Genomic DNA, 26,234 nt, shown 5'->3' with positions numbered 1-26,234 from the left:
TTTTTCTTATGAGTTCTTTTTCGTATGCATTTTGCTGTATTATTAACACGTTGTGCATGTTGAATTCACAGTCTCACAAGTTTAAACACATCAAAGACAAAGTTCTACAATGGATAAAATGATTAATAACAAAAAGAAAACATGACTAATTTACTCGATCAACTGTCTAAATCTCTCTTGAATTTCCTGTGACTAGTGGTTAGCTAATGCTTATCTTTAAAAAATACATCAACTCACGGTATTAAGTTGATCAAACTTGCCGGTAATATCCTCTTTACCTTGAGATGGTGACTCAAATTTCATTTGAGAGAGTTTAAACATAACATCGGAGACACCGTCTTTGATATTGTTATAAGTAAGATCACCTTCGACGATTGCATTTTGTGCGGCTTCATTGAAAGCAATAAAATTGTCAAGCATACCAGCTGTTTTGTAGAAAGGACAGAAGCGATCGTATTCACTCATACCGTTTTGTTGTAAAAAGTCATCTTTCAACATTCTAGCCAATTCAAGTGTAACCTTGTCATTCTCACCCAAGGCACTCTTACCGACCAACTGAACGATTTCTGCCAAATCCTCCTCCTTTTGTAAGATAGATTTAGCTTTTGAACGTAAATCTATGAAACCAGGTGCATTATCTTCGTAGTATGGTTCAAGAACGTTGGTGTATTTTGAGTAGGATACGTTCCAGTTAACAGAGGGGAAATGTTTTCTCTGTGCGAGCTTCTTGTCCAAACCCCAGAACACTTGTACGATACCAAGGGTAGATGATGTAACAGGATCAGAGAAATCACCACCTGGCGGAGAGACAGCACCGACGATAGAAACTGACCCTTCTCTGTTTGGTGATCCAAGAGTACTGACACGACCAGCTCTCTCATAGAAGGAAGCCAATTTACCACCGAGGTAAGCAGGGTAACCGCTGGAATTGTGGTGAGTATATAACCCCATTATCATCAATAAAGACAACTCACGAGTCAGCAGGCATTTCAGCTAATCTACCTGAAATTTCACGCAACGCTTCAGCCCAGCGAGAAGTAGAGTCAGCCATCATTGCAACGTTTTTACCTTGATCTCTAAAGTATTCAGAGATGGTGATACCCGTGTAAATGGAAGCTTCACGAGCTGCGACGGGCATGTTGGAGGTGTTAGCGACGAGTGAAGTACGTTTCATGATTGGCTCTTCACGACCGTTGACTTCGATAGTGAGTTCAGGGAATTCGAGCAGGACTTCAGCCATCTCGTTACCGCGCTCACCACAACCGACGTATACGATGATGTCTGAGTTGGAGAACTTGGACAGAGCTTGTGAAATGACAGTCTTGCCACAACCAAAAGCACCGGGAATGGCAGTTGTACCACCTTGAACACATGGGAAGAGAGAGTCGAGAATACGTTGACCGGTGAGAAGGGGGTTGTTCGCAGTGAGTTTCTCGGTGACTGGACGTGGAGCTCTGACTGGCCAGAGTTGTGCCATGGTGTGGTTGGATTTCTTGCCCTCGAATTCAGTTTCGAGGACGACGTCGTCGACGTTATATGCGCCCTTCTCAGCGATATGAGTGACAGTACCGAGTGAACGTGGACCAAGCATCATCTTGTGGTCGTTGAGCAGAGAGTTTTCGTAAACACTGCCGTAAATATCACCGCCAGACAAGTGATCACCGACAGAGACAGATGGATTGAAGTCCCATTGAACACCGCGGTCGAGAGCATCGGTGTTTATACCACGTGGGATATAAATGGATTGAGATTTCTCCCTAATGCCCTTTAAAGGTCTCTGAATACCGTCATAGATGTTGGACATTAATCCAGGGCCAAGCTCTACAGATAAAGGCTTTCCAGTGCGGAGGACAGGATCACCAACTGTCAAACCGGAAGTCTCCTCATAAATCTGAGCAATAGCCAATCTGCCTTCAATTCTAATAACTTCACCAATAAGTTCGTCATGACCGACTCTAATCAGTTCGTACATAGCCACGCCATCGAGTCCTTGTGCGATGACGACGGGACCAGAAACGCCATAAACGGATCCGAGATTTGATTCGCGTTCCTCATCTTTAATTTTATTTAAATCTCTGCTCATGGCTGTTTAGGTTTAAGTTATACGCTCATGCCGAAAACGCAGTCAATACATTACCCGCTTTCTGGGTTATTTGCTGTGAATAAACCATCTGGTCCAACTTCTATGGCCCTTTTAGATTCTATCAAGCCGCTCTTTGGTTACTCGCAGCTGTTCAAGCCTTCAGAAGACGCTCCACCGCCACTGCCATCTGACAAGAAAAAGAAGGGCAATAAGTGGCGCAAGAGTAAAGGTGGCGGTGGACGTGGTATCGGTGGATTCGCCGTCAAAGTTGGTCAGGGTGGTACGCTTGACCCACTCGCTGACGGTGTGCTTGTCGTTGGTTTGAATAAGGGTACTAAGAAGCTAGCGGATCTGTTGAATTGCTCTAAGGAATACACTGCTATTGGATTGCTGGGATGCGAGACAGACTCGTACGACTCTAAAGGTGCCGTCGTATCTAAATCACCGTGGCAGCATATTACAAAAGCCGACATTGAGAAAGCTCTGGAAGGCTTTAGAGGTGAAATTGATCAGCTGCCGCCGATGTGAGTGATCCTCTCACGCGATTCTTCTGCTTAGCCTGTCGATTTAAGATTCTCGGCTATCAAAATTGAAGGAAAGAGGTTGTTCGAGTATGCTAGAGCAGGTGAAGTACCACCAAAGCCAGTTGAGAGCAGAAAATGCACCATACATTCGCTCACTCTTGAAGATTTTATCCCTGGAGACAAACACAGTTTCATATACCCAACAAATGAATTGAGCCATGAAGATAAGGTGGCTGCACAGAAAGCACAAGAGTTCGTAAGCCACAGTGACGATCAGAGTGTAGAAAAGAGTGATAGTAATAGCCAACTGAATGAAGACAAAAGTGATGAAGAGAAGATAGACAACGCTCTACGTGCAGAAACAACAGAAGGACCAAAAGCTTTCAAATTGCGTATGACAGTATCAGGAGGTACATATGTCAGATCGATTGTTCACGATCTCGGTAAAGCACTCGGATCATCAGCTCACGTCGTTGAGCTGACGAGAACGCGACAAGGGGAGTTTGCACTCCCTCAAGCTTCGATGGAAGATGGTGGTTTGTCCACTGGTAAGAATGTGATTGATTGGAGTGTGTTTGAAAAGGCATTGGCAGAGAAGACCGACGAATACAAGGAGGGTGAACTTGCAGAATGGGAGCAAAGGCTCATTAGCGTGATAAAAACTGATATATAGATAAGCGGATATCAATACATTAAATCCATTCAAATGCACGGACGAAATGAACTTCTTTCCTCGATGAGCACATTCAGCGGCTTGAATAGTCTACTTGGTGGTAGGGTTTTGAGATCTTCCCAGTCGATCCAGGACCAACCCTCGCATTTTTCTGGTTCAGCGTTTAAAGGCACGAGAGGTGTTTCAGTTGCTTGCTTTGCAATCATGAAGATGGTGACGTAATGCTCTGACTCGGTGAGGCTTCCTACGGTGGTTCCGAGTTTCCAATGGGAAATTGAAGAAGGTTTAAGAGAAGTTTCCTCCTCAACTTCGCGCGCGGCACACTGATCGGGAGTAAGCGGGAAAAAGACAGGAACGGGGAAGAACAACCTGCTCAAATGATTCGCCGTACTCGAGGTGACCACCAGGGAGTGCTGTTGGGTGTGTGAGATGAGAAATAGACGGTGTGTGTGGATATACCGAGTGTTCCATGGCCAATTGAATTGATCCTCTTACCGATAAGAATCTGATTGTGTTGATTGAGTAGAAAGCATCCGATACCAACTTTGATCATAGTGGATGATGGCTGTTGTATTCACACCGCCATGTCACTCAGAGTCCTAATCCTCGGTAACGGTGGAAGAGAGCACACACTGGCGTACACGCTTGCTCAGTCAAAGCTAGTAGAATCTATCGTCGTTGCTCCAGGTAACGGTGGCACTGCGGATATCACAAAATGTAAAAACTTTGAATGCGGACATTCACCCAAGGATTTCAATAATTTGGTTAAATTTGCAATTGAGAATAATGTGGGTTGTGTTCAAACCCTCAAATTCCTTATCTGATTTATATCCGTAGATTAATCTGGTCATACCGGGTCCTGAGCAGCCCTTAGTCGACGGCGTTGAGGGTTATTTCAGGAAAGGCAGGTGTATTTTTCCTATCAACGCCTATCTAATTCCCTCCCAGCTGGTATCAGCGTCTTCGGTCCTTCACAAGCAGCTGCCCAATGCGAAGGCAGTAAGACATTTTCAAAGGATTTCATGGCTAGACACAACATTCCAACTGCGGCTTTCAAGAATTTTGACAAGTCTCAATCCGCTCCAGCCAAGGAGTACGTTCATCAGTCTTACTCAAACGGTATTAGCCTTGTCGTGAAGGCAGACGGTCTTGCTGGTGGTAAAGGCGTTATTATCCCTCAATCTGAACAAGAATGTATCAATGAGGTTGAAAATGTTCTTGAAAAGAATCAATTCGGATCTGCTGGCTCTTCTCTCGTTCTCGAACAACTCCTCACCGGTCCAGAGCTCTCTGTTCTTGCTTTCACTGATGGTTATACCGTACACGCCCTTCCTGCAGCACAGGATCACAAACGTATCGGTGAAGGTGACACTGGTGGAAATACTGGCGGAATGGGTGCATACACTCCTGCCCCTGCCGAAACTCCTCAAGTGCGCAAAGAATGCCTCAATATTATTCAAAACACCGTCACTGGCATGCGCAAAGATGGTTTTCCAATGGTCGGAATGCTCTTCACTGGTTTCATGCTCGACCCAACTGGTGTCAAAGTACTCGAGTATAATGTCAGATTCGGTGATCCAGAAACACAAGCACTTTTGCGTCTTCTCTCACCAGAATCTGATCTCGCTGAGATTATGAAAGCTTGTGTTGACCGCCGCCTCGACTGTGTTAAGTTTTCCCTCAGAGAAGGTGAGCATGCCGTAAGTGTCGTGCTCGCTTCCGGTGGTTATCCCGGCAAATACCCTACTGGCGTGCCAATCAAAATTAATCAGCTTCCACAAGACGTCGTCGCGTATCATGCCGGCACTGCAATTAAAGACGGTCAACTTGTAACCGCAGGTGGTAGAGTTCTCGCTGTATCTGCATTTGCCTCAACGCTGCATGAAGCCCTCGAAAAAGCTTACAAAGGTGTAGATGCTATTCAATTCGAAGGAAAGACATATAGAAAAGATATTGCTCATAGAGCACTCAACGTTACGAGCGAAGAGGGCATGACTTACGCTCAGGCTGGTGTCTCTATTGAAGAGGGTAACAGACTCGTAGATCTCATCAAACCAACCGTCAAAGCTACAAAGAGATCAGGAGCTGATGCTGATATCGGTGGATTCGGTGGTGCTTTCGACCTCAAAGCTGCCGGTTTTAAAGACCCTATATTAGTTTGCGCAACAGATGGTGTTGGCACCAAGATTAAGATTGCCCATAATACCAAGATCCATGATAGTGTTGGTAGGTGTTGATGTATTTTCGAGTTACCAACTAATGCTACACAAGGAATTGACCTCGTTGCTATGTCAGTCAACGACCTTATCGTCCAAGGTGCTGAACCGCTCTTATTCCTCGACTACTACGCCTGCTCCAAGTTGCAAGTCGATGACGCAGCCGCTGTCATCAAGGGTATCGCAGAAGGGTGTAGGCAGGCAAACTGTGCTCTGATTGGTGGTGAAACCGCTGAAATGCCGAACATCTACTCTGACGGTGAGCAGGGTACTAATCGCGACGCCACTTACTTACCCACAATAGATGACTACGATCTCGCTGGATTTGCAGTCGGTGCTGTCGAACGTGGTGAAATACTCCCAAAGAACAATATCAAGGCTGGTGACGTACTCGTTGGTGTCTCCTCATCGGGTATACACTCAAATGGATATTCGCTCGTCCACAAGATCATTGCCCGTGTTTATGGAAACGACGTAGATTACCGCTGCGTAAAGGCTCCATGGAGCGAGCGCGAGGGCTCTTTAGCGGAAGAACTCCTCACCCCGACTAAGATCTACGTAAAGTCAACCCTCCCTGTTATCAGACAGGGATTAGTCAAGGGTATGAGTCACATTACCGGTGGAGGCTTCACCGACAACATCCCTCGCGTACTACCAAAAGGCCTTGGCGCTGTCGTGGACGCTAGCAAATGGAAACGTCCAGCTATCTTTGACTGGCTTCAACAAAGCGGTCGTGTCGCTTCGAGTGAGATGTCTCGCACATTCAACAACGGTATTGGAATGGTATTGGTAGTCGATGCACAAGATGCCGATAACGTTGTCAAGGAAATCAAAAAGACTGGTGAAAATGATGTACACGTCATTGGTGATGTCGTACAAGGTTCAGAAACGAGCGTTGTGAATGTACAAGGATGGGAGAATGCCTAATATTGCTGTCTAAATAGTTCTTTCTATGGTTTTTGTTTGTTGTTGCATTTCCTGTTATAATTATATCTTGAGTGGTGGGGTGAGCGAAGGATAAACGGCGTTGCCAGTGCATTTGACTCTGCCGTTGGTGCTTGATAGGAGATGAAACGTACTGTCAATGGTATTGAGATGGATTTCAAATTCGTCTGCTTGAGCGTGTTTCTTATGAAGGTACATTCTCTCGCTATCTGAATATCCGACGAAGGCTCCTCCATCAACTTCTCTTGTGCGCATTTTGAATTTCCCGTCTTTTGTATTCAGTATTTCGAACGAGAGATACGAGCCGAACGAACTTGGCGCAAGAAGGCGCTCTGTGTTGGTTATCAGTCCTGCTTCCGTACAGAGAACGAATTTGTAGAAATTGGGCAGGACTATTTGTGCAGTGGTCATGATTGTTTGGGTGGAAGAATTTGCAATTTGCTTCGCCGCTCGCCAGCCAATGCGAGGAACAAACCAATTCTTGTTTGTGTGGCCGTGCAGCAGATAACATGATAACGTGATCGAGATGAAATAGTGTCTTATTCTACTCACATCGTAAGTAGTGAATTATCCCTTCATTCATCCTCATCTGCTCGCCCCCCATACAAGCGATCGGGGTTGTCGGATAAAACGCAAATTTTAAGGATGAGGTGTCACAATCAGAGCAAGCTTTCTTTTCTTTTCTTCTCTTTTCGTGCATCGCTTATACTCATGCGCTTGTCGTCTTGAAGCTGCTTTTCTTCATCTTGGCACGGAAGAGTGAAGTCTTCTCGCAGTTCGTCTGGAGGTCTTCTCTAGCGGTTGCAACAATTTGCGGAAAAACTCGATATCTCAGATTGGTGCTGTGGTGCCTTCTCGCATTCAAAACCAAACGATTCGAATTCCTTGCTGGAGTAAATTGTGTGTGCGTCTCGTTTCAGTCAAGACGGACGTGGTATTTCTGAAAACATTCAAAAGTCCATTAGCATTGAGTGAATTTTTCATTAATTTCATTGCAAGAGCAAAATATTGTCAACATTTTGACAAAATTAAACTCCCTGTCTGGGAGTTGAACCCAGCTCTCCCGCGTGACAAGCGGGCGTACTAACCGATATACTAACAAGGATTGATGATTTTCTTAACGCATGTTAGAATATATCTCGTCATTAGCTTGTGCGATAAAGTAGCGTTTTTGGCCCGAGCCTGCTTCTGGCGGTTTTAGATATTAAAATCTATCAATAAAAATGCTTCGAGCTTATTTTGGCCTTCATTAGACTGAGATTGGATCAATTGTATACATTGACAGCTTCAGGGTGTTCTCAGGGATATCGTAAATACTGCCAAGTCTTACCAATTCCGATTTAAACTGTCCGACTCATCATTTTGCAGTAAGTGCAATGTAGACAGTATCACACACAGGATTTTCATATGTAGGAAGTTCGATCAAGCAAGATTATCGTTGAGGAGGAGGATATATGGATTGGGGTTAAGGTTCGAGATGAAATATATGCTTTCAAATGAAGAAGCTCTCAAAGCCCCTCTACGACTTCTTCAAAAACCAGCTCAGCACCCACCCGCGCGCCTCCGGTAGCTCCACGTATTTACCTCCTAATTTACGGCACACGTGCCAAGAAGCGCATCCGTTTGAATCACTACAATCACCAGCTTTCAATGCACAAGAAGTATAGATAGGCGAAAATTATTAATCGTTGTAACGCTTTTGACTATATGTTTTGACTTCTATCTATATATATCATAACACAACAACCTTAAGACGAGTCTCGTTTATATAATAGTAGCAGAAAGGTCTATGCTCTTGATGACAAACGACCACCAGCTATGGAAATATTGCCATACGAGTTGATTGTAAAGTTACTCATTTATCTCCCCCAGGAGACATTCTGCGCACTCAGGCTCACATCAAGTTATATCAACTCAGTCGCCATCTCCGTGCTGTACAGATCCCTTGCCATACCCAAGCGATATTTGGGAGATCTTGACTCGTTTTACCTGATAAAGTTCAACGACTGTATCCTGGGAGCCCATCTGCTGCACACTACATGCACCTCCTCTGAACAAGAGATATAGAGTTAAAGATAAACCTTCTGCAGATTGAAATAAACACCACCGCAGCTTATACTAGACATCTTTGGAATATCATATTACCTCAACCGAGATATTTGCGCCATTTGGCGGTCACTCTCGTCGATGTGATTGAATAAGCAGGTCAACGTTTTTCTGGGAGTACTAGCCATCATGTGACACAGTCAACAAGCTCACACTGCACTTGAATTCGCTGGAAGATACCGCTGTGGCCAACTTCCCTTCTAGACATCCCAAACAGCTCCTTTATAATGCAGGTTCTTTTGCTTTACTTTGTAAACACTCCATAACCGCACATGGAAGAAAGCAACAATCTTACGCTACAAAGGCTGAAAAGCTCGTCCATCAATCGCGTTTAAGTTGTCTTTGACGCCGATCAGCTGTCTGAATTTGAGAGCATTGAATGTTAGTTTTCTGACATTACTTATCCCCGGCCTTGCAATTATAACGAAGATGATAGAAGCTTCAAAGGTTTCTCGAGCAGGGCTGAAGTTAAGCAGGATATTTGAACATTATTCAATACTGAATCGTTTTAAGCAGATGGTTACTAATATTCATTTCAAATTACTAAGGATGTGTTTAAACTTGTGAGACTGTGAATTCAACATGCACAACGTGTTAATAATACAGCAAAATGCATACGAAAAAGAACTCATAAGAAAAAGTTGACGGTGGGGCACGATACAATGTAGATTTTGGAACAGATTGTGTCATTTCAAGTCGACAACCCTTCCACACCGAATTTTACATTTGTATGTGAGAGAAGATAAGGGGATAATAATAACAAAACTGGTTAATATTATGAAAACACAAAATATTAAAGCACACTAAAGCATGATTGATGAGTTGAATAAAATTAAGTGTGGATTGCTAAAATATGCAAAAAGATACTCTGAAATGATCAGAGTCATTGGAGATGCCCGGAATTGAACCGGGGACCTCTTCCATGCTAAGAAAGCGCCATAACCACTAGACTACATCCCCTGTTGATGCAAGCATATTATGCTGTAATCACATGATACTCCTGTTGACATCTCCCTTGAAAATCACACTCAGCTGCCATTCAATCACCCGTTTTAAATATCAATCATACTCGCAACCCCAACTCGCTTCTCACTTTAGTGCACTTACATCCTTCTCTCCCCTAATTGAGGTTTGGCAAAGACACTTTAATCATCAAATCTTTAGCAGTAAAAAGCGCATCTTGAAGCAAATTTGTGATTTATGGTAAGATAAAAGCTTTAAATTACCATCAAATAATCGCAATACCCCTTTGTAAGAAAGAAAACGGGATGATCTCTAACTCTCTTCGTTAAAGTTGTGTAGATATAAATATTCACGCTCTTCCTTACCAACTTCTCCCCATCAACGAATTACACCGTCGAATAAAATCTACCTAAACAGTCATGGATCAGGGTTGGAGAAATCAAAAATAGATGATGCCAAAAGAAAAGCAAAAGGATGGTGAGACTGGGATTCGAACCCAGGATGCATAAAGCATTGACAGTCCCAATCTAATTGGAAAGCTCTTTGCTTGAAATCAACGGAATAACCACTATCCGACCTCACCATTGTACTAACATGAGTTAGTATCATGTCTTGAACTAAATACATATAATTGGTATTGTTGCAAGCTAATTAAAATTCATCAATAATATAGCTTTCAGCATAGATTTCGGTAAATCTTAAGCTGCTTGATGGTTTTCAAGTCTCAATACTACATTTCAGCTCTCTCACCTTACACTCGTCTTTTACGCCGCAATGACGGAGGCTTTTAGGACTCAATAATATCCTAGAGAGACATCTAAAGTTCTTTCTAGCTCTCGAGCCATCGAAACACAACCGTGGGGGATTCGCGGATTGAGACAGAAGTCCATAAGGGGGGCAGGAGAACCTCACGAGTGCTTGGGAAGATAATTCAAAGATTTGAATGAGATTGAGGCGATAGCGAAACTTATAATAACTATCACCACAACCACCAACATGTCCAATGTCAAGCAGCTGGACTCAAGAGTAAGAAGTTTAATAGAGAATGGCGTAAAAGGGAACCATAGATCATTTTTCGTATTGGTTGGTGATCGTGGCAGAGACCAAGTGAGTTATATTGCTTAGATGCGAAGACGATGCCAATGAGTACTCGTAGATCGTAAATTTGCACTATTTCCTCTCACAAGCCAGATCAAGCGCTAGGCCAAATGTTCTATGGTGCTACAAGAATGATCTTGGGTTCACTTCCCACAGGAAGAAGAGAGAGCAGAAGATCAAGAGGGATGTCAAGAGAGGCATCAGAGAGCCAAATGAAGCGAATCCATTCGAGTTGTTTGTGTCTGTAACAGATATACGCTACACTTACTACAAGGACACTCCAAAGGTCCTCGGTCAGACTTTTGGGATGCTCGTTCTTCAGGATTTCGAGAGCATCACTCCAAACTTATTAGCAAGAACTATTGAAACCGTTGAGGGCGGTGGTACCGTTGTACTCCTCCTCAAATCTATGTCTTCTCTCAAGCAGCTCTACAGCATGTCGATGGACGTCCACCAAAGGTACAGAACTGAATCACAGCAAAATCCAATTAGTCGCTTCAACGAACGATTCATTCTCTCACTCGGCGCAAATCCAAGTTGTCTCGTTTTGGATGATGAGTTGAACGTACTTCCAATATCTCGCGGTAAAGACATCAAAGCCGTACAAGAACCACCCAAAAAGAATGCCGAGCTTGATGTTATTAAGGAGGAACTGAAGGGTACTGACATCGTCGGATCATTAGTCAAGTCTACTAAAACAGTCGATCAGGTAGGCTTTCAATTAACCTCTAACCACCCTCTAACCACCTTCACACTCCCTAGGCAAAATCATTGCTTACTTTTGTCGAAGCTATAGCTGAGAAGACGCTCTCTTCAACTGTCACCCTCACTGCAGCTCGTGGTCGTGGTAAATCTGCTGCACTCGGTTTAGCCATGGCAGCATCCTTGGCCCACGGCTACTCAAACATATTCGTCACATCACCTACGCCTGAAAATTTACGTACTCTTTTCGAATTCTTGTTCAAGGGTTTGGACGGTCTCGGATATGAGGAGCATTTAGACTACGATATCGTACAATCAGCCAACCCAGACTTCCAAAAGGCCATTGTTAGAGTCAACATCTTCAAGCATCACCGTCAAACTATCCAATACATTCAGCCACAAGACGCCCATGTCCTCGGTCAAGCTGAACTAGTGGTTATTGATGAAGCGGCTGCTATACCACTACCATTGGTCAGAAATCTCATAGGTCCATACCTCGTATTCATGTCGTCCACCATCAATGGTTATGAAGGTACAGGTAGATCCCTTTCCCTTAAGCTCATCCAACAGTTGAGAGAGCAAACTAGACCAACAATTTCCAAGGAAACCAATGACGGTCCAACCAAAAAGAAAGGCCAGCCAGAAGGTGCTACGACTGCTGGAAAGGCACGCACTTTGAGAGAATTGAAACTGGAGGAGCCAATCAGATACTCACCGGGAGATGACATCGAAAAATGGCTCAATGGATTACTTTGCTTAGATGCTACAGTCACTAGCAAAGCAGCCTTGAAAGGCACACCTCATCCAAACAGCTGTCAATTATTTTACGTCAATAGAGATACTCTTTTCAGCTACCACCCAGCTTCTGAAGCATTCTTACAGCGTATGATGGGATTATATGTTGCATCACACTACAAGAACTCTCCAAACGATCTTCAGCTCATGTCAGATGCTCCCGGTCATGCTCTCTTTGTGCTGCTACCACCACTGAGAGGAGATGAAACTAGTCTTCCAGAACCACTAGTTGTTCTTCAAGTGGCATTTGAAGGTCAAATTAGCAAAGAAAGCATCTTGAATGCTCTCAGCAGAGGTCAAAGAGCTGGTGGAGATCTTATTCCTTGGTTGATATCGCAGCAATTCCAAGATGAGAACTTTGCTCAATTGTCTGGTGTTCGTATCGTCAGAGTTGCCAGTCACCCAGACTATGCCAACATGGGCTACGGTAGCAGAGCTCTTGAGCAGCTCAATGCCTTCTTCTCAGGTGAAATCTACCAAGGTGGAGGTGACGACAACATGGAAGAAACCTTTGACAGATCTGAAGATAGCGGTGACTTGATGTCTGACAACATCAAGGTTCGCGATGCTGCCTCTATGCCACCACTGCTTCAACGTCTCAGTGAAAGAAAGCCTGAGAAGCTTGATTATCTGGGTGTGTCTTACGGTATGACAGAAAACCTCCTCAGATTCTGGAAGAAGAGAGGATATGTTCCATTGTACATACGTCAAACTGCGAACGAGCTTACTGGTGAACATTCCTGCCTAATGATTAGAGGATTGAACAGTAATGCAGACGAGACAAGTGGCTGGTTGTCAGCATTCGCACAAGACTTTAGAAGAAGATTTCTGAACTTGTTGAGCTACAAGTTCAGAGAGTTCCCCTCACTCACAGCTCTCACTGTCCTTGAGGCAACATCGATTGGTACAAATGATGACGAAGGCGGAGAGCCGCTCACATCTAATGAGTTGCACTACTTTATGACCCCATTCGATATGAAGAGACTGGAAAGCTATGCCTCAAGTATGCTGGACTATCACGTCATTGTTGACTTGCTTCCACAAATTACTCAATTCTACTTTACGAAGAGATTCGGAGATGAAAAACTGAGCGCTGTACAATCGTCTATTCTCTTGTCGCTCGGCTTACAAAGAAAGCAGATTGAGGACGTTGAGGTGAGTTGGTATCTCAAAGGAAATGCTTGCTGACATATCCAACATTAGGCAGAGTTAGACGTACCAGTATCACAAGCGCTTGCTCTCTTCATGAAGAGTATTAGAAGACTTACTAAACGTCTTCAAGATGTTGAAAAGCAATCTATCGGAGAGACAATCCCAACAGCCCAAACCCAGATCGCCAAGAAGGCAGACGGTGGTACGGGCGACTGGAGCAAGATGAGCCAGGGCATTGAAGAGGAACTCGACGAAGCAGGCAAAGAGGCTTTCAAGTCGGCAAAGAAAGATGCGATAGATAGTCTTGATGTGGACAAGTTCGCACTGACACAGGACGAAGAAGACTGGAGAGAAGCAGAAGAGCAAGTAAACAAAGGCAAGACCAACGTCAGCGTGAAAAAGAGGAAGGGTGATGACGCAGCGGAGAAGACTAACAAGAAGAGCAAGAAGAGGACATCAAAAGGCGGTTCTAAATAATAAGATTTGAATTCTGAGATGTATATAGCCCATTGATAGAATTATTTATTTTTTCGAACTTCTCCACTCTCCTCTCATACAGTCAAGGCACACCGCGAATGCCGAGTTCAAGCAGCAATCAGAAGCGACTGACGTATGTTCTGAAAGAAAACAGCAGCAAATACCTATTGGGTGTACCTGAAGCCAACGCAAGAATCAACAGAACGTTCCCGCTATATACCCACCTCGATACGCTTGATAATGGAATAGAGTCTTCTACCACAGCGCTCGACAAGGAGGACCACCCAAAGCACTCACTGGGCGTCACAACGCTTGCACTGGATACGGCCACTCAGCTTTCTGGAAAATCAAGCCCTGAGGGTATCTTGTATACGTCAGGCAAAGACGGACTTGTCGCAAGTTGGCAATTGGGACTCCAGACGAGAAAGAGGAGCGTAAAGTACGGCACAAATGATGAGCCTGTTAAGCACTTTGAGGAAAGCTATCAACTCGACGCTCAGCCGATAGATCAGCCAATTTTCAGACAATGTGTACAGACGCACACAGACCATTGCAACGATATTATACTCGCCAAGCAGAATCAGGTTCTGGTTTCCGCGTCGAGTGATAGGACGGTTAAGGCATGGAGACCTCATGCGGAAGATAATCACATGCCGGCTGTGGTTGGCACCCACGGCGACTACGTTAGAGTTCTTTCATACGCGTGAGTAATACGTATTACAATCACTATTCCGCTCACTTCACATAGCCGCGATCGCTCTTGGATTGCCTCAGGTGGATTAGATAGATGTGCCAAATTATGGGATTTAAATGAGGATCGCAACGATGCTGTAATCTCTATACCAACTGAGCAGTCAATCTATTCGATTGCTACTAATCATTCAGCTGGACTGCTGCTCACAGGCACACCTTCACGAGTCGTCAATGTCTGGGATCCACGGTCCTCTAAGCCGATTAACAGTTTGGCTGGACACAGTGACAATGTGCGCTCGCTGCTTCTATCAGAAGACTCTACGAAAGCTCTTTCCGCAAGCTCAGACTCTAATATCAAATTGTGGGATCTTAGACAAATGGCATGCATCAATACATTTGGTCACCACAGAGACAGCGTATGGAGTCTATTTTCGCAAGATCCTTACCTCAAAACTTTCTATTCCGGAGATAGAAGTGGTAGAATTACTAAAATGGTGGGCGAGGACGTCAAGGAGGTCGCAACGGCCAGACATGGTGTTACGAAGCTTATAGCGAGCGATAACAACTTTGTTTTTAGTGCTAGCGCAGGCAGTAGCAATGTGAGCATCTGGAGTGATGTTGATCAACAGCAGCAAGATGAGGATGCCACACCGAAATTATCAATCCAACCACCACCTACTAGCCGTCCAGAAAGCTCATCATTGAAGCAGAGCTCGTCATCATCGATCAGTTCAAGAATATCTAGGTCATCTCTTAACGTAGAACCACTGGCAATAATCAAAGGTCGACATGGTATCATCAGAGCGCTAATGCTGAACAACCGCAGACATGTTCTCACTATTAACACTCACCGACATGTATCTCTATGGGATATAGTTAGGTGTGTATGCGTTGGTCAGTACACCGATGAAGTTATTGATTCTATTCTCGATGAGGCCACCGATGGTAGTAGCACGCTAACTAGTCAAGACATTTTGGAGAAAGTCAGAGAGAAGATCGAAGGCCAAGCTGTAACCAACGCCTGGAACAGCATTGACTGTCAGACTGGTTCACTTACAATCCATCTCGACGAGAGCAGGTGTTTCGACGGTGAAGCATATCTCGATGAGCTTGGTATTGAGGGTGTTAAAATAAACGACGAAAACAAAGATAAACGAGGTGGGTGCAGTAGCCGCTACTGCAGCTTTCAATCTGACAAGAACCCAAGTAAATCTAGCAAATTTAGTACTCACCAATCTTTTACGCCATTTCATAGAGTATGAGAAGAGGCACATCGGTGAAGAGTCTTCAGGAACTGAAGTTGCTTCTTCAGACAAGCCTTATGTTAACCAGAATGCTAGCGGTGGATACGGAACGCCGACGCTTGGTACACCTGGTCTCGAGACACCCCAGATTGGTATATCGAGGCAGCTGGCAACTCCACCTGCGACGCCTGCACTACCACCACCTGCTTTGGCCGAACCACCACCTAGTACGTCGCTAAGCGATCGTACTCCAACAAGTCAGACGAAGAGTGACTACTTTAGTCTTGATACTACTATGCAGCAACACCCAAATGGGGAAAGTACTGCGTTTCGGGATGTTACCTTTAATAGGCCGACTTTGGGACTGATGCCGACGCCTGGACATTCCGGAGCACCAACACCTGCCCCTGCATTTGCATCTGCATCTGTATCTGATAACGAAAGCTTTTCTAATGCTGAGGACGATAACAACCCGGGAGCACCACAATCGCAGTCTCAGCCCGTATCACACAGTAATTCACCCAGCAAATTGAAAGTCTCGACTTCTAGTAGCTCGAGTAGTCTCAAACCACAAGAAAGCAGCTCGCAGGGCGGCTCACCTACGCTTTCGGCATCTCCGTCAAGTAGTAGACTAGGTGGTCTAATGGGCAGGATGCTGATATCGAATGCTCGTTCGAAAGAGAAGAAGGAAGCTGCAAATGTAAAGAAAGAGGAGAGTAGTCCAGTGATAGCACCCACACCACAAACCACTCAACCGCAAAGTCAAGTGACTATTATGCAGAGTATAAAAGGAAGATTCAATCCTGCGTCTAAGAGCGACGTACCTGATATCACACTCCACGATAATATACCAATTGTCGTCAGCGAAGAAAGTCACGATACTGAGGCGTTTGTGAGTGTATACAGAGGGTTAGTTGGCACTACTGGAGATAGTAATGATGTAAAGCACCTCGAAAAGACACTGCCTGAGTGGGTTCTGGAGATGGTACTGTGCAACAATGTTTACAAAGACCCGCGTACGCCCAAGGCTACATTCTGGCTCGAGAGACATCCAGGGGAGACTGAGTTAGGCGATTTACCAGAGAGGTTGGTTTCGTATTGGTATCTAAGTTGCAGCTACTAATATGTCACAGCGGAAACAGACTGAATGCAAGCAGATTCTTGAGAACGAGGAAATTAATGAACTATGTCAAAGAGAAACTCCCACAAGATAAGTCCGTTGCGAAAGATGTAGCAGTCGAAGGAGAATTGGAACTGATATGCAATAACGTCCCATTAGACGTTACACTGACACTTGGAACAATCAAGCAGTTTATATGGCAGCCCAAGAGGAATGAAAACCCAGACGACGACAGTTTGATAGATCCAGTGATATATTATAAAAAAAGACAAATATAATAGAAATAGAGATACATGTGTATATTAGTAATGCGTATAAGTAATGTCATTGATTACAGTTTGACATGATCTTTAGCTGTTTTGTTTCTGAAATGCTTGATTTGCTTGACGATTGATAACAGGATGGGTATCGTGATTGGTCCAAAGAGAGGTAAGTAAATGGCGTACTTGTGTTCGTCGGGGAAGTAGAGCTGCGGGAGTTTTGATGGGTTGTGGAACTCTTTTGTCGCGTGTCCATTTGCTTTAAACGAGTGGAGGTGTCTTGTGGGTAGACTAAGTGAGGTATTGCGAGACTGATTGAGATGGAAGATAGATTTCGGAGGGATGTCGGAGAGTAGATTGATGGTAAACTCGCTGTCTTCGTTGAGGCTGTCTATTTTGGTGAGAAGGAGGTGATCGATGTCAGACTGAGTTGGAGATCTATCACAGACTTGGAATCCGAGAAGTTGCATGAGCTGAAACCTCACAAAGTGTAATGGGAGGGCTGTGAGAGTAGGTGGTAGCACTGTGAGACTGCCAAAATCTGGTATTGTGAGCGAATGGTTTGTGAGCTTGTTGGATTGCGTTGGGATGTAGAAAATGAAGTGAAAGTCCGCGTCGTTTGAATTGAGATTGTAAGCGTTGAGGCTGTTTACTGGATTCTCAATGTCTATTGGGGAGTAATACACATGCTGTGATTCTGTTCTGAACGAGTGTATCTGATCGAGCTGTTTGAGCAGTGGATTGAGCTTAACGCTGAGCTCATTCTCGACGTCCACTCTATAGCCGCTCTTCTCGTATAAAATTGTGAACAATAAATTAAGCTTGTTGGGGCTATCAAAATCCACCAACAATCTGTCATCACTTCCGAGACCAATATAATCAACGAGACCGCCAAAAATAAAAAAAGAAATAAAACACGCTATGATCAATATTGACTTGATTTCGGACATAAAATTTAAACCAAATTCGAATGATTTGTTGGTGACTTCGTGGGACAACTCTTTCAACCTGCTCAGAGATGACAAGGTCCTAATAAATTTTAATTACAGTAATCCAATCCTCAGTACTACCTTTGTTGATTCCTCTAATTTCTGTTTTGGCTGCTTGGACGGTCACCTCTATCAGTACAATTTAGATACGCAAAAACATAAATTGAAATGGTCAGCATCGAACGCGGTATCCTCAACATCGTTTAACAAAGCCCATAATATCCTCCTAGCGTCCTCCTTAGACTCACAACTCGCGTTGATCGACAGCAGGTCAGATTCACCTGCCAATTCCATCAAGTTATCACACAAAATATACGATATAGACAGTTCTGATAATTTAGTTGTTTCAGCTATGGCAGACAGACATATAGCCATCCACGACCTTCGCAAGCTCGACAAACCGGTACAATTACGCGAATCCAGTCTAAAATTCATGACGCGAAGAGTGGCGTGTATGGCAGATGACATTGGCTTTGTCACTAGCTCAATAGAGGGCAGAGTTGCTGTCGACTATTTTGATCCATCACCTCAAGCGCAATCAAACAAGTATGCCTTTAAATCACATCGTCAGTCCGCAGATGGCTCCGATATCATATACCCAATCAACGCACTTGCCTTTCATCCCATCTATGGCACCTTTGCTACTGGTGGGAGCGACGGATTTGTCAACCTTTGGGACGCGAATGCCAAAAAACGTATCAAAAGTTATGGCAAGTTCAAAAACTCAGTACAGGCTGTGGCTTTTTCGGATGATGGTGATACCATGGCTGTTGCTTATTCAAGAGGACCTGAAGAAGCACATCCTATTACACCTTCTGACGACATTGGTGTTGATTTGAAGAAGAACATCATGAATGAAGCCAAGGTGGGTGACAGCTAAGATTCTAACAACATACTGACTCTATATAGCCTAAAAAGTTACAGTAATATAGCAATTATTTCATTAATTTATTGAATTATACGTACACCTATCCAATTAATTATTTGAATCGGCCAAAAAGTCAAGACTTTGAATATAAATGCAAATTGGTGTATAAATCGTGAAATACATATGATTAGGAAAAAGTCTCGTTGAAAATGATATTGTTACACTACACTTGATCCAGTCTACCATTCGATCTCCTCTGGGAAGTACTTGTTGATGAGACCCATGTAGTAAGGCTTCAACTCTTCGACCTTTGGAAGATCGTCTGACTTGGAGTATAGATCGTATGGGTTGAAAGCCAGTACATCCTTGAGTGCTTGGTAGTCTTCTTCGACCATAAATTGACGGTATTCGCCTTCTCTGTGCCATGGGTAGAAGGAGTGGTATCTGATCATGTTAAGTGCGCTCTGTGGGAGCTTGGATTGTTGCTTGAAAATTAAGTAGAGGTATTCGTCGTGGCCCCATGAAATCATGAGGTTTTCAAGACCGCAGTGAGGGGTGTAAATACCGTGCTCAGTGTTGTACTCTGGGTTGTGGCTGTCTGGGTTGTTCTTGAAGGTGTCTGGGTAGACAATTCCTTGCGGGAATCCACAACCGACGACGAATGTATCACCAACGACGTCCCATTGACCATCAGCACCGAAAAAGTACAGCAATTTACCGAGATCGTGTACCAATCCAGCGATTTGCATCCATTCAGGCTTACCATCTCTTCTAATCGCCTCAGCGGATTGGAGAAGGTGATCGATTTGTGAGACTGAAGTGTCAGGGTCTGATTCATCTACGAGTGTGTTAAGCATCTCTATTGCTTCCCAAATGCCCATTTTAGCTCTGGTCTGCTGCTTAAAGTTGAGACGGGCTTTGACATTGTACTCGACAGTCTGCTTCTCGTGCTGTTCGCGGTAGAAGTTCTTGACTCTATCGCAAGCCTCCTCGTACTTTCTGAATTGAGTCTTATCCTTCTCATTGTCGAAGTTTGTGACAGCGTCGAAGGCAATTTCTTCACCGGTAGCAACCTTGCCTTTGATTTCATTGACGGCGTCGACGGCGTCTGAGGTGGACTCTAAGTCTGCACCAGAGCGCTTAAGGTACTTTTGGACTGTGTGATCTGTTAGAGGCTGTGAAGATCTTTTCGCAACACTAACTTTCTGGGGCTGGTCCTGGGTTTACCATACTTGCTATTCAGAGTTGATGATTGACTTATTCAAATAAAGCTGAGTTTAAATAGCCGTCTTAGTCCACTTCCGTCGCATTCTCAATTTCCACTTTTGCCGGAGGCGGCTGTGGGGTTCAAGTGCGGAGAGCGATTTGAATTTAAAAGCGAGGACGGAGTGTGACGGCGCAATACACTTCACATCGCTTTACCCTGCTTCAACTCTTCTAGAAACTTCAATCCTCGCTCCGTTGTTCACCCGGCAGCGTACCTAGCGTCATTCACGTGACCACACTGGTAATGCTAGAGAAGGAAAAGAGAACATTATGGCTTATACAAGCAATCTTTTCTGATTCCGAAAGTGCTATTCAAAAGTTTATATACTTTTTACGTCCGTCCCAATCGATCCGTTTCTCCTCGGAGAGCAGCCGGGCTATGACGTGGGCTCGACGAGAAATCGCTTATAAGACGCATCTTGGGCACACAACCTTGTTTACTTACAACTTACAACTCAAATATGCCAGCAACTTCATTCACTCTCAACAACCAACAAAAGATCCCAGCTGTCGGTCTCGGTACTTGGCAATCAGCTCCAGGAGAAGTTGAACACGCCGTCTCCTACGCAATCAAAGAAGCTGGTTACCGTCACATCGATGGTGGGTCAGTGCCTTCGCAATTCTCTTACAGCTAACGAGTCTCAGGTGCCTTCTGCTACGGTAACGAACACGAAGTCGGTAAAGGTGTAAAGGACTCCGGTGTCCCAAGATCTGAAATCTTCTTGACTTCCAAGTTGTGGTGTACCTACCACACCAAGGTCGAGGAGGGTTGCAGAGAGACCCTCAGTGAATTGGGTACTGACTACCTTGACTTATTCTTGATCCACTGGCCAGTCGCTATGAACCCTAACGGCAATGACAAGCGTTTCCCAACCAAGCCAGATGGCTCAAGAGACGTCATCTCAGATCGCAAGCTTGAAGACACATGGAAAGACATGGAGAAGCTCGTTGAGAAGGGATTGGTCAAGAGCATCGGTATTTCTAACTTCAACATCGAAAAGACCCAACGCATCCTCAACGTCGCAACCATCAAGCCAGTCGTCAACCAATTTGAATTGCACCCATGGTCAAACGAGCTCAAATTGAAGGAATTCTGTGAAAAGAACGGTATCCTTCTTCAAGCTTACTCACCTCTTGGCTCAACTGACAGCCCAATCCTCAAGGACCCAGAGGTTATCAAGATGGCTGAGAAGTACAACACAAGCGTCGGTACTCTCTTGATATCCTTCCAAGTCTGCAGAAACGTTATCGTTTTGCCAAAATCTGTTACCCCTGCTCGTATCGCCAGCAACATCAAATTGATCGACATCGCACCAGAAGATGTTCGTGCGCTCGAATCATTTGAGGAGAAGGGCAAGCACTGGAAGTGTGTTCAACCAGACTGGGGTGTACCAATCTTCTAGATCTGATTTCTTTCCTAACGACTTAGAGTAAAACATTAGAAAATGCATACGATTCGATGAGTATCTGTTTTTTTGTGTGCAGTGACGTGCTTATTATTGGTAATCAGGCGTATGATAAGTTCCAACGACACAGCCGCGTGGGCGCAGTGTGACGTCATTATGAGACACATAGGTGATTAGAAGATTTACAATAACACTTGCGAAAGGCGTCCACTTGGTGATTTGTAAGGTGGCATTATTGCACTTTCGTTGAGCTCTTATTCTTGGGCTGTTTGCTACTCCAACGATCGGGCACGTCGATCATCTGACCCCGGCTGATCACTTGCAAGATGTCATAGTCCCGCCATACCGCACCGTAACAAAGAGAACGGGATGATCTTTGATTCTCTTTGTTAAAGTTGTCTAGTTGAAAATATTCATGCCCTCTCTCGTACCGGATATGTTTAGATACCAACCGGGACCTGAGACGATCAGGTTATCGTGACTACACGGTGGAGTGGCAGACAGCATATGATTCATATGATCCACGCTGAGACTATAAATTGGCGCCAATTCTTCTCACTACTCTCCATCAACGAAACTCAAGACTCAACAAGAAAGAATGATTACTCACACGCAAACTCTCACTCTCAAAGGAAGCGCACCAGCCGTTCAGCCGCCTCTTTTTGAGCTCAACGACGGAAAGCACATCCCTTCAATCGGTTATGGCACGTACAAGGCTAGTGCTGAAGAGGTTTATGAATGTGTCAAGAAGGCTCTTCATGCTGGCGCTAGACATATCGTAAGTTATCACGCGTCAATATATGAGACATGTAACCAAATACCGTAAAGGACTCAGCACACTGCTATGGTAATGGCAAGTCGATGGCCAATGCCATTAGAGACTCTGGTGTACCCCGCCAAGAAATCTTCATCACGTCGAAGCTTTGGGGCACATACCACACCCGAGTCGAACAAGGTGTCGACGACATTATAGCGGAGATGGGCGAAGGTATTGGTAAGTATATCTGATAGTAAAGGTGTCCTAGCTAACTCTCTCACCCAAGACTACCTCGACCTCCTCCTTATGCACTACCCCGTCGCTCTCAATCCAGACGGCAACGATAAAAAATACCCTACAAAACCTTCAGGAGAGCGAGACGTGCTCCTTGACAGAAAGCTCGAAGACACATGGGAGCAACTCGAAGATACCGTACTGTCAACCAACAAGGTCAGATCCATCGGGTTGAGCAACTGCAGCAAGCCAAAGATGGAGACAATCCTCGGTTCTCCAAAACTGCGTCTCAAGCCGGCTGTCAATCAGGTGAGTTACAGCAGCGATATCATTTTCATATTAAAGCATGCGCAGGTCGAGATTCACCCATATCTCCCTGAACATGAACTTGTCAACTACGCCAAAGAGAACAATGTGCTGGTTCAAGCATACTGTCCAAACGGCGGAAGCGGCTCACCAGTGCTGACCAATCCAACCCTTCAGCACATCGCTGCAAGACACGGCGCTAATGTCGGCCAAGTCATTCTCAGCTGGCTCGTGCTTGCTAGAGGAATCAGCGCACTACCAAAGTCGTACAACGAGGAAAGAATCAAAAGTAACCTCGTGTTGACTCACCTTTCTCAACAAGAAATAGACGCTATTGAAGCAATCAGCAAGACACACCATCAGCGCAACTTCAAGGCTGATTGGGGACCAGGTGTCAAAATGGGCTTTGCTGACTACGATTAAGAGCCTCTGAGAGCCTCTTTCTACTTACACAGATTACGATTAAGAGTCTTTGACAGCCTCTTCTCTACTAAAGCACTATACCTTTATCACGAACTTGAATGTGTACATTATAAATCTGAAGTGAAGTTATGCTACATTGTGTTAGAGTGTCAATAGTTTCTATGATTAAGAAGATCATCTCTGTTTGGCGGTAAATTCATTGAAGGAAGCTGTTTACGCTTAAGTTCTTTCGATACCCTCTCTGCTTTCTTCAACACCCTAATGAAATTATTTCTGGCCAAACCAGCCAAATCTGCCTTTGTCCAACCAAGCTTGTACAACTCAGCAAACTAAGGACATATCAGCGCTGAAAGTGACGGAATGGCCAAGCTACTCACCAACGCGGGATAAGTTGAGATATCTTCCAGTCCATAGGGCGTGGTAGGAACGCCGTCAAAGTCGGACCCGATACCGACATGAGATTTTCCAGCAAAGTTGGCAATATAATCGATGTGATTTGCGGCGTCAATGATAGTTGGTGAATTATCACCCATGAAGTCAGCAGCAGCGATAACGACTTGCAAAACGCCATCGTTTGGACTGTCACGCAATCTGACGAGGAGATCATCTGGAACGTTTCTAGGGTGATCATAAATCTCTCTTGCGCCTGAGTGACTCCAAAAAAGCGGTCCGTGATTCACGTCGATGGCTTGATGAGCAGTTTCATCGGACACGTGGGAGATATCGACTAAGACCCCATTCCTATTGAGTTCCTTCACTAGCTCTTTTCCGATCTCGCTCAGTCCATGGTTTGTTCGATGTCCCTCCACTGCCGCGTCTGCAAAGACATTATCGCAATTATGTGCAAGTGTGATGTATTTGATGCCCATACGCGCGTATACCCTGAGAGCACCTAGACTATCTCCGAGCTGATGTGCTCCTTCTAGGGAGAGCATGATTCCCAGTTTCTTATGTGACAATCTCTCAAGCTCTTGAGCAGAGTGAACAATTTTGATGTAGTCAGGATATAGCTCTTCTAGCAAGAATACAGTGTCGAGTTGCTCAAGCGTGTCGCGTACACTGGTGTCTGCTTTATCAGCCACGGGACATTCGACGAAGGAGGAGAATGAAGCAGAGCCAAGAAGGCCTTTGCGAGTTCTTTTAAAGTCGATGTGATTTGGGAAAGGAGAAGGCGCTGGAGTTGATAGATTGAATGCATTAAAGTCTAAACCGAATTCTTCTCTCAGGGCGATTGGAAGATCAAGGTGAGTATCGAGTACAGGTGATTTCTTGAGTACATCCAAAGCAAACGTGAGAGGTTCAATGTATTTATCTTTATGCGCACCATGTCTGCCGAAATAGGAAGACATCTCTCTGGGCCAGTCGGCGCAAGACAAGCAGTACAAAAATGCTGCGAGCAAGAATGCTGGGATGATTTTGGACCGTAATGTTCTTTTTGATTCTGCCTTTGGATTTGGTAGCTGAGATTCTGGCTTCATTTTGGTATGAGCTCAACAATCAGCCACTACCATTGAACTTTACGAAATAAAAGCGAGAATTACAAATCTATCATCAGATTTCACAGTCTAAAGGCAGATATTGCATCATTTATATCGAATATAGAGCAAGTCCTGGGTTACAAAAGCCAATCAAAAACTATTGCCCCCTCAAAACATCTTTATGATTGCTTGAATCTTTAGATCTCTATCACATAACGATATTATTCCTTGAGATACTAAATCTATCTCAGCGACGGGTTTATAGGGCTTTGCCAGCCCAGCTGTTTCATCATGGCTTTTTACAACTTAAGCAGAGCAAAAAAAGCTCCCAGACCTGTGTGCTGCATAAATAATGGATTGATACATATCCAAAGTACTCACTACTATACTCTTTTCGAGGCAACGGTGAAGAAGCCAAAGTGTTGTTGAATGGAGCGATTTTATCTGGTTGGAAACCTTCAAGTTTCCCGATGACCGTTCCACGTGGTCCGCATGTTTGTGTCACCAAACAGAATTTTTAGGCACGGCTGACGAACAGCGCATGACGAAATTGACTCATCTTCAAGTAAGTTGAATTACATGGACACAGATTCAGAATTCAAGTTTGAGCGCAGCAGGTTGAACACATCCTAGCTTCATCCCACGCGTTTCAACCCTTCGCCGGTCGTTCGCCGTGTAATCATCTGATGAGGAACGAAGGCACAGGTCAACTGTTTCTGCCACGTAGCATTGCGTTGTTGATTTTGATTGATTTGGTCCTGTACTTGCTCCGTTTTAATCGCAAATTGATGAGTGTTTGTCTAGGCGAATACAGCGGTAATTTGTGGAGCCCTTATCAAATAAACAAAGATGATTATCGATTTATGAAAAATTTGACACATTCCATCAACGAGGAAATGTTGGTATTTTCGTAGATTGAGGTTGAACATCGATGAAAACTTGAATCGCTAGACGTGTCTGTCTATCCATGACAGGGTCGGACAATCGAAACTACCGAGCTCGAAGTGCTATCACTAATGCGAAATTCTCGGGTCATATTTGACTTGGTATACGTTGTCCTACTCGAGTGCAAGGCCGATCAAGTTGAAAACATAGCCTCTAGCAATGTCAAAGTGTAACACAGCGAATTTTCGCTGTGTAATGGACTTCCTAGAAAATTTATTGAATCTAAATAGCTTTGGCGAATAGCACACTGAACGATGGGCTTGTTACTATAAGCGAAACATTTCTGATGCTCGAGGCGTTGTTTTTACGCGATTGCACTTTAATTTTACATGAAGATACGGTTGGAGATAAACCTATCTCGACTCCAGTGCATCGAATTATCACACGTCAGCACTGATTCCCACTTTTCAGATTTCTCAGTTGTTGTAAGTTCTGTTTTATCACGATTTTTAACTCAACGAGCTTGCTTCAGGACATACCGGCATTGACGCACATTGCCATCGAAGAACTT

General features: G+C 44.4%; 13 protein-coding genes and 3 non-coding genes across 16 annotated transcripts; 7 read left to right on the top strand and 9 right to left on the bottom strand.

Annotated features, from left to right (window-relative positions):
- Positions 1 to 150: 150 nt before the first annotated feature.
- On the bottom strand, positions 151 to 2,083 carry J056_003787 (V-type proton ATPase catalytic subunit A; the record flags this gene model as incomplete). The annotated part of the gene is made up of 3 exons (XM_009269003.1): positions 151 to 186; positions 238 to 922; positions 975 to 2,083. 3 exons carry the CDS (start codon positions 2,081 to 2,083, stop codon positions 151 to 153), a joined length of 1,830 nt encoding a protein of 609 aa, XP_009267278.1.
- A 27-nt stretch (positions 2,084 to 2,110) lies between these two features.
- Positions 2,111 to 3,280, top strand: J056_003786 (putative tRNA pseudouridine synthase 4; the record flags this gene model as incomplete). Its single annotated transcript, XM_009269002.1, has 2 exons — positions 2,111 to 2,607; positions 2,656 to 3,280. 2 exons carry the CDS (start codon positions 2,111 to 2,113, stop codon positions 3,278 to 3,280), a joined length of 1,122 nt encoding a protein of 373 aa, XP_009267277.1.
- A 29-nt stretch (positions 3,281 to 3,309) lies between these two features.
- On the bottom strand, positions 3,310 to 3,833 carry J056_003785 (Nudix hydrolase 1; the record flags this gene model as incomplete). The annotated part of the gene is made up of 3 exons (XM_009269001.1): positions 3,310 to 3,603; positions 3,650 to 3,693; positions 3,740 to 3,833. 3 exons carry the CDS (start codon positions 3,831 to 3,833, stop codon positions 3,310 to 3,312), a joined length of 432 nt encoding a protein of 143 aa, XP_009267276.1.
- A 31-nt stretch (positions 3,834 to 3,864) lies between these two features.
- On the top strand, positions 3,865 to 6,423 carry J056_003784 (uncharacterized protein; the record flags this gene model as incomplete). The annotated part of the gene is made up of 4 exons (XM_009269000.1): positions 3,865 to 4,068; positions 4,118 to 4,169; positions 4,229 to 5,506; positions 5,552 to 6,423. The coding sequence occupies 4 exons, from the start codon at positions 3,865 to 3,867 to the stop codon at positions 6,421 to 6,423; spliced, it is 2,406 nt and encodes an 801-aa protein (XP_009267275.1).
- Positions 6,424 to 6,483: 60 nt separating this feature from the next.
- Positions 6,484 to 6,852, bottom strand: J056_003783 (uncharacterized protein; the record flags this gene model as incomplete). Its single annotated transcript, XM_009268999.1, has 1 exon — positions 6,484 to 6,852. The coding sequence occupies one exon, from the start codon at positions 6,850 to 6,852 to the stop codon at positions 6,484 to 6,486; it is 369 nt and encodes a 122-aa protein (XP_009267274.1).
- Positions 6,853 to 7,474: 622 nt separating this feature from the next.
- J056_004983 lies at positions 7,475 to 7,546 on the bottom strand. The gene has a single exon. It is a non-coding gene; the product is annotated as a tRNA-Asp (tRNA).
- Positions 7,547 to 9,434: 1,888 nt separating this feature from the next.
- Positions 9,435 to 9,507, bottom strand: J056_004982. Its single transcript has one exon. It is a non-coding gene; the product is annotated as a tRNA-Ala (tRNA).
- A 478-nt stretch (positions 9,508 to 9,985) lies between these two features.
- Positions 9,986 to 10,093, bottom strand: J056_004981. The gene has a single exon. It is a non-coding gene; the product is annotated as a tRNA-Leu (tRNA).
- Positions 10,094 to 10,506: 413 nt separating this feature from the next.
- On the top strand, positions 10,507 to 13,734 carry J056_003782 (UPF0202 protein KRE33; the record flags this gene model as incomplete). Its single annotated transcript, XM_009268998.1, has 4 exons — positions 10,507 to 10,617; positions 10,667 to 11,317; positions 11,371 to 13,260; positions 13,309 to 13,734. The coding sequence occupies 4 exons, from the start codon at positions 10,507 to 10,509 to the stop codon at positions 13,732 to 13,734; spliced, it is 3,078 nt and encodes a 1,025-aa protein (XP_009267273.1).
- A 98-nt stretch (positions 13,735 to 13,832) lies between these two features.
- Positions 13,833 to 17,069, top strand: J056_003781 (WD repeat-containing protein 48; the record flags this gene model as incomplete). The annotated part of the gene is made up of 4 exons (XM_009268997.1): positions 13,833 to 14,437; positions 14,483 to 15,585; positions 15,635 to 16,757; positions 16,805 to 17,069. 4 exons carry the CDS (start codon positions 13,833 to 13,835, stop codon positions 17,067 to 17,069), a joined length of 3,096 nt encoding a protein of 1,031 aa, XP_009267272.1.
- Positions 17,070 to 17,122: 53 nt separating this feature from the next.
- J056_003780 (GPI transamidase component PIG-S-like protein) lies at positions 17,123 to 18,001 on the bottom strand (the record flags this gene model as incomplete). Its single annotated transcript, XM_009268996.1, has 1 exon — positions 17,123 to 18,001. The coding sequence occupies one exon, from the start codon at positions 17,999 to 18,001 to the stop codon at positions 17,123 to 17,125; it is 879 nt and encodes a 292-aa protein (XP_009267271.1).
- A 391-nt stretch (positions 18,002 to 18,392) lies between these two features.
- On the top strand, positions 18,393 to 18,967 carry J056_003779 (Mitotic checkpoint protein BUB3; the record flags this gene model as incomplete). Its single annotated transcript, XM_009268995.1, has 2 exons — positions 18,393 to 18,905; positions 18,950 to 18,967. 2 exons carry the CDS (start codon positions 18,393 to 18,395, stop codon positions 18,965 to 18,967), a joined length of 531 nt encoding a protein of 176 aa, XP_009267270.1.
- A 180-nt stretch (positions 18,968 to 19,147) lies between these two features.
- Positions 19,148 to 20,138, bottom strand: J056_003778 (Inositol oxygenase 1; the record flags this gene model as incomplete). The annotated part of the gene is made up of 2 exons (XM_009268994.1): positions 19,148 to 20,064; positions 20,111 to 20,138. 2 exons carry the CDS (start codon positions 20,136 to 20,138, stop codon positions 19,148 to 19,150), a joined length of 945 nt encoding a protein of 314 aa, XP_009267269.1.
- Positions 20,139 to 20,635: 497 nt separating this feature from the next.
- Positions 20,636 to 21,577, top strand: J056_003777 (Protein GCY; the record flags this gene model as incomplete). The annotated part of the gene is made up of 2 exons (XM_009268993.1): positions 20,636 to 20,774; positions 20,820 to 21,577. The coding sequence occupies 2 exons, from the start codon at positions 20,636 to 20,638 to the stop codon at positions 21,575 to 21,577; spliced, it is 897 nt and encodes a 298-aa protein (XP_009267268.1).
- A 601-nt stretch (positions 21,578 to 22,178) lies between these two features.
- On the top strand, positions 22,179 to 23,300 carry J056_003776 (Protein GCY; the record flags this gene model as incomplete). Its single annotated transcript, XM_009268992.1, has 4 exons — positions 22,179 to 22,358; positions 22,409 to 22,574; positions 22,624 to 22,880; positions 22,926 to 23,300. 4 exons carry the CDS (start codon positions 22,179 to 22,181, stop codon positions 23,298 to 23,300), a joined length of 978 nt encoding a protein of 325 aa, XP_009267267.1.
- A 149-nt stretch (positions 23,301 to 23,449) lies between these two features.
- J056_003775 (uncharacterized protein) lies at positions 23,450 to 24,778 on the bottom strand (the record flags this gene model as incomplete). Its single annotated transcript, XM_009268991.1, has 2 exons — positions 23,450 to 23,629; positions 23,678 to 24,778. 2 exons carry the CDS (start codon positions 24,776 to 24,778, stop codon positions 23,450 to 23,452), a joined length of 1,281 nt encoding a protein of 426 aa, XP_009267266.1.
- Positions 24,779 to 26,234: the final 1,456 nt, after the last annotated feature.

Source organism: Wallemia ichthyophaga (assembly GCF_000400465.1).
Source record: "Wallemia ichthyophaga EXF-994 unplaced genomic scaffold scaffold5, whole genome shotgun sequence".
In the NCBI taxonomy this organism is placed as follows: Eukaryota; Fungi; Basidiomycota; class Wallemiomycetes; order Wallemiales; family Wallemiaceae; genus Wallemia; species Wallemia ichthyophaga.
This window is presented reverse-complemented; position numbering and strand designations above follow the sequence as displayed.